The sequence below is a fragment of the Somniosus microcephalus genome, chromosome 23, assembly GCF_052327205.1.
Source record: "Somniosus microcephalus isolate GS21.2 chromosome 23, FLI_Smic_1.0, whole genome shotgun sequence".
Taxonomy (NCBI): Eukaryota; Metazoa; Chordata; class Chondrichthyes; order Squaliformes; family Somniosidae; genus Somniosus; species Somniosus microcephalus.
Window position 1 is genome coordinate 31,371,929 of NC_141009.1, and position 12,243 is coordinate 31,384,171.

Genomic DNA, 12,243 nt, shown 5'->3' on the forward strand with positions numbered 1-12,243 from the left:
TAACAAATGGGGCTCGCCGTGAGATGCCCCACTCATCCAAATTCTAAGCCGTTACCTTTTCAGGTGAAAGGCAAATGACAACATCGCACAAGACGAGGGTTAAATGTGACCTTTTATAAAGAAGCAAATTTAAAATATGCACTTTGCAGAGCTGCTTCTGAGGCTCACTGAACGAAATTCCATCTTTGCTGTTGTCATTTAATAGTCAATCTCTCGTTTTTGATGAATAATTATGCACAGTGTGTCAAAACGATAGCTGAAGCACATTCATTTCTGCAATTTGAGTCTATTTAGGAGAAACATGATAGCTTGTCAAAAATGGAGGAGGAAACACTGACCCTTACACTGTCCTGGACAATCATCTATCCCTCAACCAACATAACAGAAACAGATTATCTGGTCATTATCACATTGCTGGTTGTGGGAGCTTGCTGTGCGCAAATTGGCGTTTCCCACATTACAACAGTGACTCCGCTTCAAAAAAAGTACTTAATTGGCTGTAAAGCGCTTTGAGACGTCCGGTGGTCATGAAAGGCACTATATAAATGCAAGTCTTTCTTTTCTTTTTCTTAACTAAAGTTGTTCCAATCTTTCGGAGCATTTCTGAAAGATCTACAGTAACTATGAGGAGAAACTTTTTTTTTTTAATTTTCTCTTTTTTAGTTGTGGAAAAATGGCAGGCTGCAAATCTTTGTGTTTCCAGGCAACTGATGGAGCGACATGAATCTATCCTTTTTTAGAAAAAGCCTTTTGTCACTTATAACAAAAGATGAGAAAATTAATGTGAGACACGTTCTGTGAACTAACTACCCTGCCTCTGATCAAGGAGTTTTATCTGCTTTTTTCCTAAGTCGTGACTGTGGCAAAGATAAGTGTTTGTCTTCAAGGCAAGGATGGTTTTCCTCCTTTTGCAAGTGACAAGATGAAATGAGAGTCAATTGCTCTCCCAACCGCCAGTTCCGATCTTTTGTTCTACTTACTGTACATCCTTTCAATTTAACTCTCAAACCTTCCAGTTGAAAATAATCTTGTTTTATGTGCAGTACACCTTTCGAAGCATTCCTCACATGAACTTTGCAGTTCCAAGCATCAATAAGTAAATTTGGAACAGCAACAACTCGCTGCTTTATTTTAAATTTTGGCCAAGCTCCCCGTGCCTACCGGCATTTGCAGTTTTTAAAAAAATAATCTTCGGTGGCCAATTGCTCAGAACAAAGTGACTTCGTAGAACCATAGAGTCAGACAGCACAGAAGGAGGCCATTCGGCCCATCGCGCCTGTGCCGGCTCTCTGAAGGAGCTCCCCAATTAGTCTCACTCCCCCTGCTCTTTCCCCATAGCCCTGCAAATGTTTCCTTTTTGTTTCCGTTCTCTACTCGGTTAACCAGCCAGAAATTCTTAGGTAACTACAAAGAATGATAAAATTCGGCTGATCGGTGTGGAGCATAAATGCCGACATAGAGCTGTTGGCCCGAATGGCCTGCTTCTGTGCTGTGCAATTCTACGTATTCAAATATGAAATGAAAGGACTGTGGTTATGGTGCAGCTTTTAGAAAAACTAAAGCCAGAGGTGGCAATCACAACGATAGATGGTAACATAAGGTTTAAAAGGCAGTAAAATGGAAATATGTTGTCCACACGAATGAACATACTGCTAACAAATTTAGAATATTATTACAGGTAGACTATCCTTTATCCGCACTTCTGAAAACCGAAAACCTCTGAAAACCGAAAGTTTTTTCGTGGAGCGTAAGTCGTGCGCACGACATGACCCGAGTAGCGCCAAACATGACCCGACGCGGCCGATGCTTGACCCACGCAGGTGTGAGGCGTCAGACATTAAGCGGTCTAACCAGCAGTCATTAAAGAGCATGCTAGAGGCTGTTCAAAAACTGGCTCAGCAAATTTAACATTTTTATTTTGTGGGCCCTAGAGTAGCAGGAGTGGTCCTCCGGAGCCCAGAACAAGAATTCCTGCACGCTGCCTCTTTTCTGACCTGATTTGCGGGCCAGCTTAGCGTAGGAGTCAGCCGATATCCGGCTTTCCCACAACTGGCGGTGGCAGTCGGGCCCCAGACCCCCGCTAAGTCAAGGAATTCAGATACGGAGCAGGGGGAGCTGTAAACAGACTGTGAGCGGCAGCACAGAGAAGCAGGAAGGGAAATGAGACACGGAACAGTCGCAAGAGGTAGCCTGAACTTTAAAAATTTATATTAAATACAAATACTAATTACCAAATTAATTTAATGTTCAGAGTTTCCCAGTCTCATAATAAATATACCGTTCTGAAATCCGAAAAATTCCGAATTCCGAAACACAGCTGGTCCCAAGGCTTTCGGATAAGGGATAGTCTACCTGTATTACAAGAAACCATTACGAACAGAATGATCAAAGAAAACACAACAGTTAACTTTGTAAAAGCAGAAAACGCTGGAAAATCTCAGTAGGCCAGGCAACATCCATGGAGAGAGAAACACGAGTTAATGTTTCAGGTCGAAACCCTTCTTCAGAACTGAGAAAAAAAGCAAGAAATGAAACAGATTAAAAGGCCAGTTTGGGGGCTGGGAACTGGGGGAGGGGATGAAAGAACAAAAGGGAAGGTCTGAGAGGTGAAGAGACATTAAGAGATATTCAAGACGAGGCGAGATGGTAATAGGACAGGTAAAGAGACAAAAGATGGCTCTAGATGAAGTGTGAAATGCGCTGGCAGGATGAGAGACAGCTGCCATGTGGGAGAGAAAACAAAGGAAAAGGCACAAACCACAGTTAACTTTGTGTTCCTTGTCCATTTTAAACCATGAATTCTCCATTCCCTGTTCCATGTGACCTGACCCTGATGATTTGTTTTTGGTATCATTAAAGGCTTCCCTGGATTACATGGTTAGTCATGTTGCTGTTTATCAGATCTTCATCTCAACTGGATGGACGGGTCACATCATCCGCATGCCCGATACGACACTCCCAAAACTAGCGCTCTACTCGGAGCTCCGACACGGCAAGAGAGCCCCAGGTAGGCAGAGGAAACGCTTCAAGGGCACCCTCAAAGCCTCCTTGAAAAAAGTGTAACATCCCCACCGACACCTAGGAATCCCTGGTCCAAGACCGCACAAAGTGAAGGAGAAGCATCCAGGAAAGCGCCGAACACCTCGAGTCTCTTCGCCAGGAGCAAGCGGAAGCCAAGCGCAAACAGCGGAAGGAGCGCACGTCAACCTAAGTACCCCACCCACCCGCCCCTTCAACCACCGTCTGCCCCACCTGTGACAGAGACTGTAGGTCCCCCATTGGACTCATCAGTCACCTGAGAACTCATTTTTGGTGTGGAAGCAAGTTATCCTCGGTTCCGAGGAACTGCCTATGAAGAAGAAGATTCGGAATCAGCCTTTTTGTTTAGGAAACCTCATTAGGAATAAATCTATTTTGTAACCAGACTCTTGTGTTTAGAAGCTGCAACAGACTTTAAAGCACTGGAGGTCCTACGTTCCTACTGGATATCAATGACACCGAGTTCTAATAGAACTGCAGGGCACAAAGCAGAGCTTTCAAATCACTACTGCTTTCTGCTTTGTGCCCTGCAGTTCTATTAGAACCTTATGCTTCACTGTTACAAGTTATGGCTTTTAGTCCAGAAAAAAGGAAATTAGAAATTTTACAACTATGAGGTAGGATTTGGTTCTGGGTTACATTTTTTGATGTATTTGGTTTTTACAGACCAAAGTTAACATTCTTAATGTAATACAAAATTCAGTGAATTGGTACACAATTTTTTTGTGGATTCAAGACAGTATATTCTGAATCTGTGTTTTCATTTTTATCTTTAAATCCATACAAGTCAACAAAAAAAATAAAGCCAATTTTCAATGCGCAAATTTGGTATCTTGCACATTTGTTTCAAAGGTTCCTCAGTAAGAAAAGTCTTTCTGTATCAAAAACTGGGATTCATTGGAAACATTAACTAGCATTTTTTGGATTGGTGCTGCAGTATCTCTCCAATAATTGAAGTGAAATTTTAGTCTTAAGTGCCATATGTATTTGTGTATACGAATAACCTCCCCCACCCAAAAAACTTCTGCCAAAAAAAAATCCATGATCCAATAAAAGATGAAAATGAACAGCACATGAACTACAAAAGCAATAGAAGTTAATATGGTATATGTTATGGTATTCCTGTATATACAGTAGAACTTCACTAAGCCAACCACCCATGCAACTGATCAGAAGTGGTTAGCTTAGTGAGTCCCACAACTGATAGGGATTGTGGTGAAAATGGAGGAGGCGATTAGAATCGTAGAAGAATCATAGAATCGTTACAGCACTAGGAGGCCATTCGGCCCATCGAGTCCATGCCGGCTCTCTGCAAGAGCACTTCAACTGGTCCCAATCCTCCGCCCTTTCTCTGTAGCCCTGCAATTTTCTTTTCTTTCAGGTACTTATCCAATTCCCTTTTGAAAGCCACGATTGAGTCTGCTTTCACCACCCTTTCAGCCAGTGCACTCCAGATCATAACCACTCGCTGCGTAAAAAAGTTTTCCCTCATGTCGCCTTTGGACCTTCTGCCAATCACCTTAAATCTGTGTCCTCTGGCTCTCGACCCTTCCGCCAATGGGAACAGTTTTTCTCTATCTACTCTGTCTGGACCCCTCATGATTTTCAACACCTCTGTCAAATCTCCTCTCAATCGTCTATGCCCGAAGGAGAACAACCCCAGTTTATTCTTAATTAAATTGAATACCTCAGTCAAGCTAAAGCATCTATCTACCAAATGATTCACCTTCATCTTGGTTGAAGTCCAGAAATATATTTTCTCCCTGAACTTTCTAATTTCAACTATCAGCATTCCCATCAGCTGTTGCTCCTTGAGCCCCATTGATATTTAAATAGGAACTCTCCTCCTTGATTCCTGACTTCAGGCTACACTGTTGCATCTGATTTCAAAAATCAGAAACAAGCTCATAACCAAGCAGGGGTTAGATCGTTACCACCGCTCCCATTTTTTCAGACAGCAGCTGTTGGTAATGATTCTGCTATTCCCATTTACAGCTCCTCTTGACCCATCTTTTGTTCCTTTTCTTGTCCCATTACCACCCTATCAGAGACCTTCCCTTTTGTTCTTTCCGCCCCTCCCAATTTCCCTGCCTCTGTACTTGCTTAAAACCTGATACATCTCGAACTTTTTCCAGTTCTGACGAAAGACACTCTGTTGGCAGATGGATTATAATGTGGATAAATGTGAAGTTATCCACTTTGGTAGAAAAAACAGAAAGGCAGAGTATTTCCTAAATGGTGAAAGACTGGGGAATGCAGATGCTCAAAGGGACCTGAGTGTCCTTGTACATGAGTCACTGAAAGTGAATGTGCAGGTGCAGCAAGCCATTAGGAAGGCAAATGGTATGCTGGCCTACATTACAAGAGGATTTGAGTACAGGAGTAAAGAAGTCTTACTCCAATTATATAGGGCCTTGGTGAGACCACACCTGGAGTACTGTGTACAATTTTGGTCTCCTTACCTAAGGAAGGATATACTTGCCATATAGGGAGTGCAACGAAGGTTCACGAGATTGATTCGTGGGATGGCGGGACTGTCGTATGAGAAGAGATTGAGTAAACTATGCCTGTATTCTCTTGAATTCAGAAGAATGAGAGGGGATCTCATTGAAGCATACAAAATTATTACAGGGCTCGATAGGGTGGATGCTGGGAGAATGTTTCCCTTAGCTGGCGAGTCTAGAACCAGGGGCCACAGCCTCAGGATAAAGGGTAGGCCATTCAGGACTGAGATGAGAAGAAATTTCTTCACACAGAGGGTGGTGAATCTTTGGAATTCTCTACCCCAGAGGGCTGTGGAGGCTCAGTCATTGGGTATAATCAAAACAGAAGTCGATAGATTTCTGACCAGTAAGAGCATCAAGGGATATGGCGATAAGGCCGGTGAATGGAATTGAGGCAGAAGATCAGCAATGATCTCACTGAATGGCAGAGCAGGCTCGAAGGGCCGAATGGCCTACTCCTGCTCCTATTTCTTTCTTACGTTCTTGTGTTTCTCTCTCCACAGATGCTGCCTGACCTGCCGAGCCTTTCCAGCATTTTCTGTTTTTATTTCAGATTTCCAGCATCCGCGGTATTTTGCTTTTGTATCAGAAACCAGCCAGCGGGAACGATATAGGAAGAGGAAATTGGAAGTGAACGATGGGAACCTTAGCTAAAGTTGGGAGCGAGAGCTGCTGTTTAAATATCAGCGCTGGGCGAGCAGAGTGGAGCAACAAGTGATGATAGAGATGTGTTTTGCAGGGTGCAGCCGGATCAAACATCTCTGGAGTACCAGTGGGTGTCAACCACCAGTCTCCACAAAAATTACTCCAGCAGGAGGGAAAAACTTGGAGAATATAACTTGCAAATAAGACAACCCCATACACATACACACTCTATCCTCTAAAGCTAATTCAAATCTCTCAGCTAACATACAAATGCATATGGTTGTTCTGGATATAGCACATCATTTGAGATTCTCTTTTTGCTTTGCTGAAATAAGATCTGTTACCATATCCCACTTACATCGAATTCTTCAGGAACCATAAATGCCGCCATGACACTGGCTTTGGTTTCCTCATTGGCTACTATAAATCAGTGATCATTTTCCTACTGTATTTAACAATGTTAAGATATGAAGGCAATAATACAGAAAACAATTCAATTAATTGAACAATTTATATAAACAGAAAACAAATGCTGCAATTTGTTAGGCTGAGCCTATTCCTTTAACAGGTAACTTAGCAACAAATGACAAAAGTTATTACCAGGACCCTTTTTTTTTTACAGAGACAATTAATACATTTGCTTAATGTGGAATTAGCAGCGCAAAAGCTTTATATATTCAAAAGTCTGATTATTCTATCCTTCCTGATTGGTTTCTATCCAAAATACAGGAATCCCGCCCCAACCACGTTTTTGCCATACGTGGATTTCAAGTGTACACGGTTTCCTCTCTGTGGCAACATTTGCCAACCGCGACAGTGAATTTTGCATATACGCGGTATTAAATTTAGGATTAAGGTAAATAACATGATTTTATTGCTTTTATATTCTTTTTTATTGTGTTATTTGAACATTTATACTGTATTTGCCAACCGCAGTTTTACTAACCACGGGGGTTTTCAGGGACGTATCCCCCGCGGTTGGGGAGGGATTCCTGTACCCTGATTATCGTTCCTTCATCTGCAGTTTCCTGGTATTAGCTGCTGTCGGTGACCCTACTTACCCAGCTCTGCTGTACAAATGCTGTTCCATATATGGCAGTCATGGATTAAACTCCAAAGCAGGAGATGCAGAACCGCACTGCTTGCCTTCTCCATCACCGGGGCCGATGAACGATGCCGTCCCATGCTGGAAAATAGTTCGGTTCACTTCAAAACGCAAGACACAAATCCCCAAACCATGGGCAGATGGCTGGCTTTAACAGAGATACCGCGGTGCTTTTACCCGATAAGGGGGGTGGGTGCTTACCAACATACATACGAAAAGCAGGGCAAGTAAGGCCAGCCGACCCATCCAGCTAGCTCCTTCCAGCCACAGCGCAACCACACCAATGACCCAACCCTCAACCATGCAATCCCCCAAAAACAGAGGAAAAAAACACTGTCTGACACCCTACAGCAATCAAGCAAGGCTCCAGGAGACTGCAGTAGCCCATAATTCCTCATAGCTATGACTAACCAGAAAGTTACCTTCCATAATTAGGAATTTCTTTGCTCAGGAACCAATAAAGTTCCCTTTTAAAGGACTGCAGAAAATCCACACCCACCAATGTCTCACCAGTCTCTTCCAGAAGGCAGTGACTCTCTTGTGAAAGTAAAATCTTCCTGGCATTTAACTTAACTCTTTGCCTAAAGATTTTATAGGCATTCCCTCTAGCCCTACCACCCATGCCCCTCCCTAATAACCTATTCAATCCCTTCATCATTCAAAAAACCTCAATCATATCTCCCTTAGTCTGAATTTCTCTAAACTAAATAGCCCTAATTCTTGGAGCTTATCCTGATAATTAAGAGCTCTTAAGTTAAGCACATTCTGGTCGCCCTCCTCTGCACCTTCTTCAGAGCTTTGTTAACCTTCACCATGTGCAGAGTCTGAACCTGGACACAATGATCCAAGTGCAAGCATATCAAAGCCTTGTATTGCCTAGGTATAGTGCTCTTGTTTTTATATTCAGTGGTCCTCGCAATAACCTACTTTCCTTCCTAACAGTCATCTCATGCAGCTTGTGCACATTTAATGTGTTATTAACGATTACCCCAGTCCCTGTATGGTGTGAACATGCATAAAGTAAACCAGTGCATAGCATCGCACTTGTCCACATTGAAGGATGTCTGCCACAAGTGGGCTCATTCCCTTAATGTATCTACATCAACCTGCAACCTATTGACTTGGTCCAAATTATTAATCCCTGTGCACATTTTTGCATTATCTGTGAATTTATGAATGGTTCCATTAACACCCTCATCTAAAATGTTAATAGAAATGATAAGCAGTCTTCAGACAGAGCCTTGAAGGAAGTGACTTGGCCCCATTCAGATCCATTCCAATTTGTGACAATCTTCTATCTACGAGGTTTCAACCAATTGCAGGATAATATCTGTCCTATAATTCCATAAAATCGAATCTTTTCCATTAGCTTTAGTTTAAGTTGATCTGACCAGAGTCAATGCTGGATCCACTTTCTACTACTGAATAATCAATGGCAACCAGAATGTGCTTAACTTGAGAGCTCTTAATTATCAGGATATTTAATCTGATCAAACACCAATAAAGTTTTACTGAAAATCACGATAGGCTCTTGGCCTATCTTTTAAAGTCCCATCTCCTTATTTATTTTGTTTGCTCGATTGTGCAAAGTCCGACTAAGTGCAAGAGAAAAGTTTCCAAGTAACTGTTACAACAATCATTAGGCACAATGCAAGTATCGATCCAAATTCGCTTCTCCTGGGAAAAGAGTTAATGTGCCAGAAAGGGCAGAGTAAAACTCATCCTCGGCTGTATCCCTCAGACCAGGAATGTCATTGTGATTATTTTCCATACAGAAGTCGCATCTTCTGTAGATTTTTATGACCTGTAAACTGCATGACTAGGGCAGCCTAGAAGTTGTTGCTGTAAAATTTATAGGTGCAGCTTTTCCATTAGTGCTACCAAGGCATCATTATGGTCGGTGGAAAGTGTTATGATCAATTAGGGAATATCAATTGGTGAGTTAATTCTTTGTCTACTCTAGGGGTATTTAATATAAGACACAAGTAACATTCTGATTGTGTTTTATCAATGCAGGACTTTAAAAGATGGTCATTTACACAGTCCCTGCTTGTCATGACTGTAAAAACTAGCATTCAGGGGCATTAAAGTAATGTTACGCTGGTAGGGTTAGGTGAAGTAGGATGGGAGGAGGCTTGTGTGGCGCATAAATACCAGCATAGACCTGTTGGGCCGAATGGCCTGTTTCTGTGCTGTACATTCTCTGTAATTCTACGTAACACGTCCCAGTATTATGTCCTGAAGTAGGGTGTGATTAACAATGTAATTACACTTTTGAGTACTTACAATAAGGTGTGACTCTCTGCTTTAGTCTGGTTCCTAGTGGAGGGACATTGACAAGACATAGAAAAAAACATTGTTGTTAAAGGAGAACTATGGTGTGGGAGTAAGTAATAGAAACTGCAAGAACTTACCCCTTACAACTGCTCAGTTATTTTCCACAATTGGTTACATTCTTTTCAGAGAGTTGTTCTATTGTTCTTTTGTCCCTTCTATCTGTCAAAACATTGAAATTTGTGTGTATTATTTGAAAAGTGATAATCCCACCTGTTCCAGAAACTCTGCCTGGCAGAGGCCTGCTCTTTGATTCAAGACATCCTTAGAATCAAACTGTGCGTTTGATTTTTTTTTTGATACAAAAATACTAAAATCCTCCGGGATTAATAAAGATTCAACAGTTAGTGAAAAAACACTGCAGTGAGGAAATGATTTGTTATGACTCTGAACAGAGGAGGTATTCATACTGTTCTAACCGGTCTTGTGTCAGCCTTGACTCTGTTGTTAGCACTCTCGCCTCTGAGGCAGAAGGGTTGTGGGTTCAAGTCCCACTCCAGAGACGTGAGCACAAAAATCTGGGCTGACACTCCGGTGCAGCGCTGAGGGAGTGTTGTACTGTCAGAGGTGTCATCTTTCGGGTGAGACATTAAATTGAGGGCCCCGTCTGCCCTCTCAGGTGGATGTAACAGATCACATGGCACTATTCGAAGAAAAGCACTGGCGTTCTCCCGGTGTCCTGGCCAACATTTATCCCTCAACCAACACCTAAAAACCCCCCAGATTATCTGGTCATTTATTTCATTGCTGTTTGTGGGAGCTTGCTGTGCGCAAACTGGCTGTCATGTTTCCCATATTACAACAGTGACTGCAGTTCAAAAGTACTTAATTGCCTATGAAGCGCTTTGGGATGTCCTGAGGATGTGAACTGCGCTAAATAAAGGCAAGGCTGTCTTTCTTGCTCTTATTTGTTGGGCAATTAGGGATGGGCAATAAATGCTGGCCTTGCCAGCGACGCCCACATCCCATAAATGAATTTTTAAAAGATGCGAGTGGTCAAACAGAAAATCAGTCATCCATTTGAAATGTTCAGATCTGCTGCCACGGTGGGGCAGCGCTTTGATATTCCAACATGGGGGGGTTAAGGGTTACAAATGCACTTACAATTCTGCTACATCGAGCACACAGAAGAAACCGTCCCCATGCACCTGTAACTAGACAAGAGGTCAGTTTTCGTTGCTTGGGCAGGTGGATCAAACACTTCCCCATGAGAGACAACAGCCTGTACTGGGCCCGTCTTTCATCTCTTTTAGTGAAGAGTTCAAGGCCGCACTGCAAAGGTCAGATCATCCTATTGGACGGGGAACGCTGTAGAATCCAAGTAGACTGCAAGTACAAAGAAAGACAATTACATTTCTTTTTAAGACTGATGTTCATGGCAACCTTGAATTCACTGCAGTAAAAACCGCGCGATGCACAGAATTTGTGAATCGCTTTTTTTTCTCAAAGGTATTTTGCTGCCATGGCAACTAATGTACACAAAAGAAGAAACGTTCTGAAAATGCTGTTCATCAGACATGTCTACTCTGCATGAACCTTTCGTTTCACACAGAGCCTAGTTTTGAATTTGTGTGACAAAGGAGCTCTTAATAGCAACAAATGAGTCCTTGGTTCGCAATGTAATTAGGGAAAAAAATAAACAGTATTTTAAATGAAAATAAAATATAGTCGCTGCAGCAGTTTTGTAATCTGGATTTACTGCTTATTCCTTCGATTTTAATCATTATGCATAATGCATTCATTTCTACCTTATGAATGGTGGCTATACATCTTTATGCAAGTTAGAAACAAAAAAGGCAGCAACCTCTTCAACTGATCTATAAAAGCAGGATTTACATTTACAAGGTATTATGCAGAGAGTCAGACATTACTTCTAATTGCCCAGCTTGTATTTTTTTTATAACTTTGTTTGAAATTATCTGTGAAAATTTAAAGACATTTGCAGTCAGATAGAAATGAAAATTCAGCAATTTTCAAAATAAGATCACTTCCATTAATAAATAATATTATGCAACTCTTATCCGAGTACTGCTGCACAGATGATTCCCACTAATTCTTATTCTGGAGCATTTTAATTGCTTTTGATAAAGAGATTTTTTTGATGAAAGTCTGAAAATGTGTCTGATAGTCTTTAGAGCTCCGACTGTAGTTTCAACTGGACTAAAAACCTCTTTGATCACTTAGATCAAAGAAGCTCGGTTTTCTGAGGTGCTGATGAGACCCTGCTCTGGCAGAGCTGTTTCCCACCTCCTGTGCTCCCCTCTTGCTGAATTCATCGAAAGGTACGCAAGCTGATTTCCCCAGTCCGAAGACTGAAGCAGTAGAACCAAGAAAGATAAGGAGCTCGGTGCTCACTAACACCCCATCGTCCCCGTGGTAAGTAGGTGCCTTCTCACCGATCCCACATACTCTGGTGAGGGTCAGTGCTGGAGTGCACCTACAGGGATTGCGCTCATGGACAATTCAGGGGTAATATTATTTAAAGGAAGTTCCCACCCATTTCGTTGAGCCGAACTTATGCTGACCTAAAACGCTCACTGTAAGATCTCACTCCGTGCAATATATATAGTATTTTTTTCCAAGAACCCTATCTCTCTTGTCTATTGAATTATGGAT

General features: G+C 42.0%; 1 protein-coding gene across 1 annotated transcript in view; it reads right to left on the reverse strand.

The window, feature by feature from the left end:
* Positions 1–9,789, reverse strand: part of LOC147101786 (uncharacterized) — a 106,662-nt gene extending 96,873 nt beyond the window's left edge. Inside the window, exons 1-2 of the mRNA XM_085965724.1 lie at positions 9,708–9,789; positions 7,250–7,374 (exon numbers count right to left, since the gene is read on the reverse strand). Coding sequence (XP_085821850.1) covers positions 7,250–7,373 — 124 coding nt within the window. The 5' untranslated portion in view covers position 7,374; positions 9,708–9,789. The remainder of the gene's footprint in view (positions 1–7,249; positions 7,375–9,707) is intronic.
* Between the last annotated feature and the right edge of the window lie 2,454 nt (positions 9,790–12,243).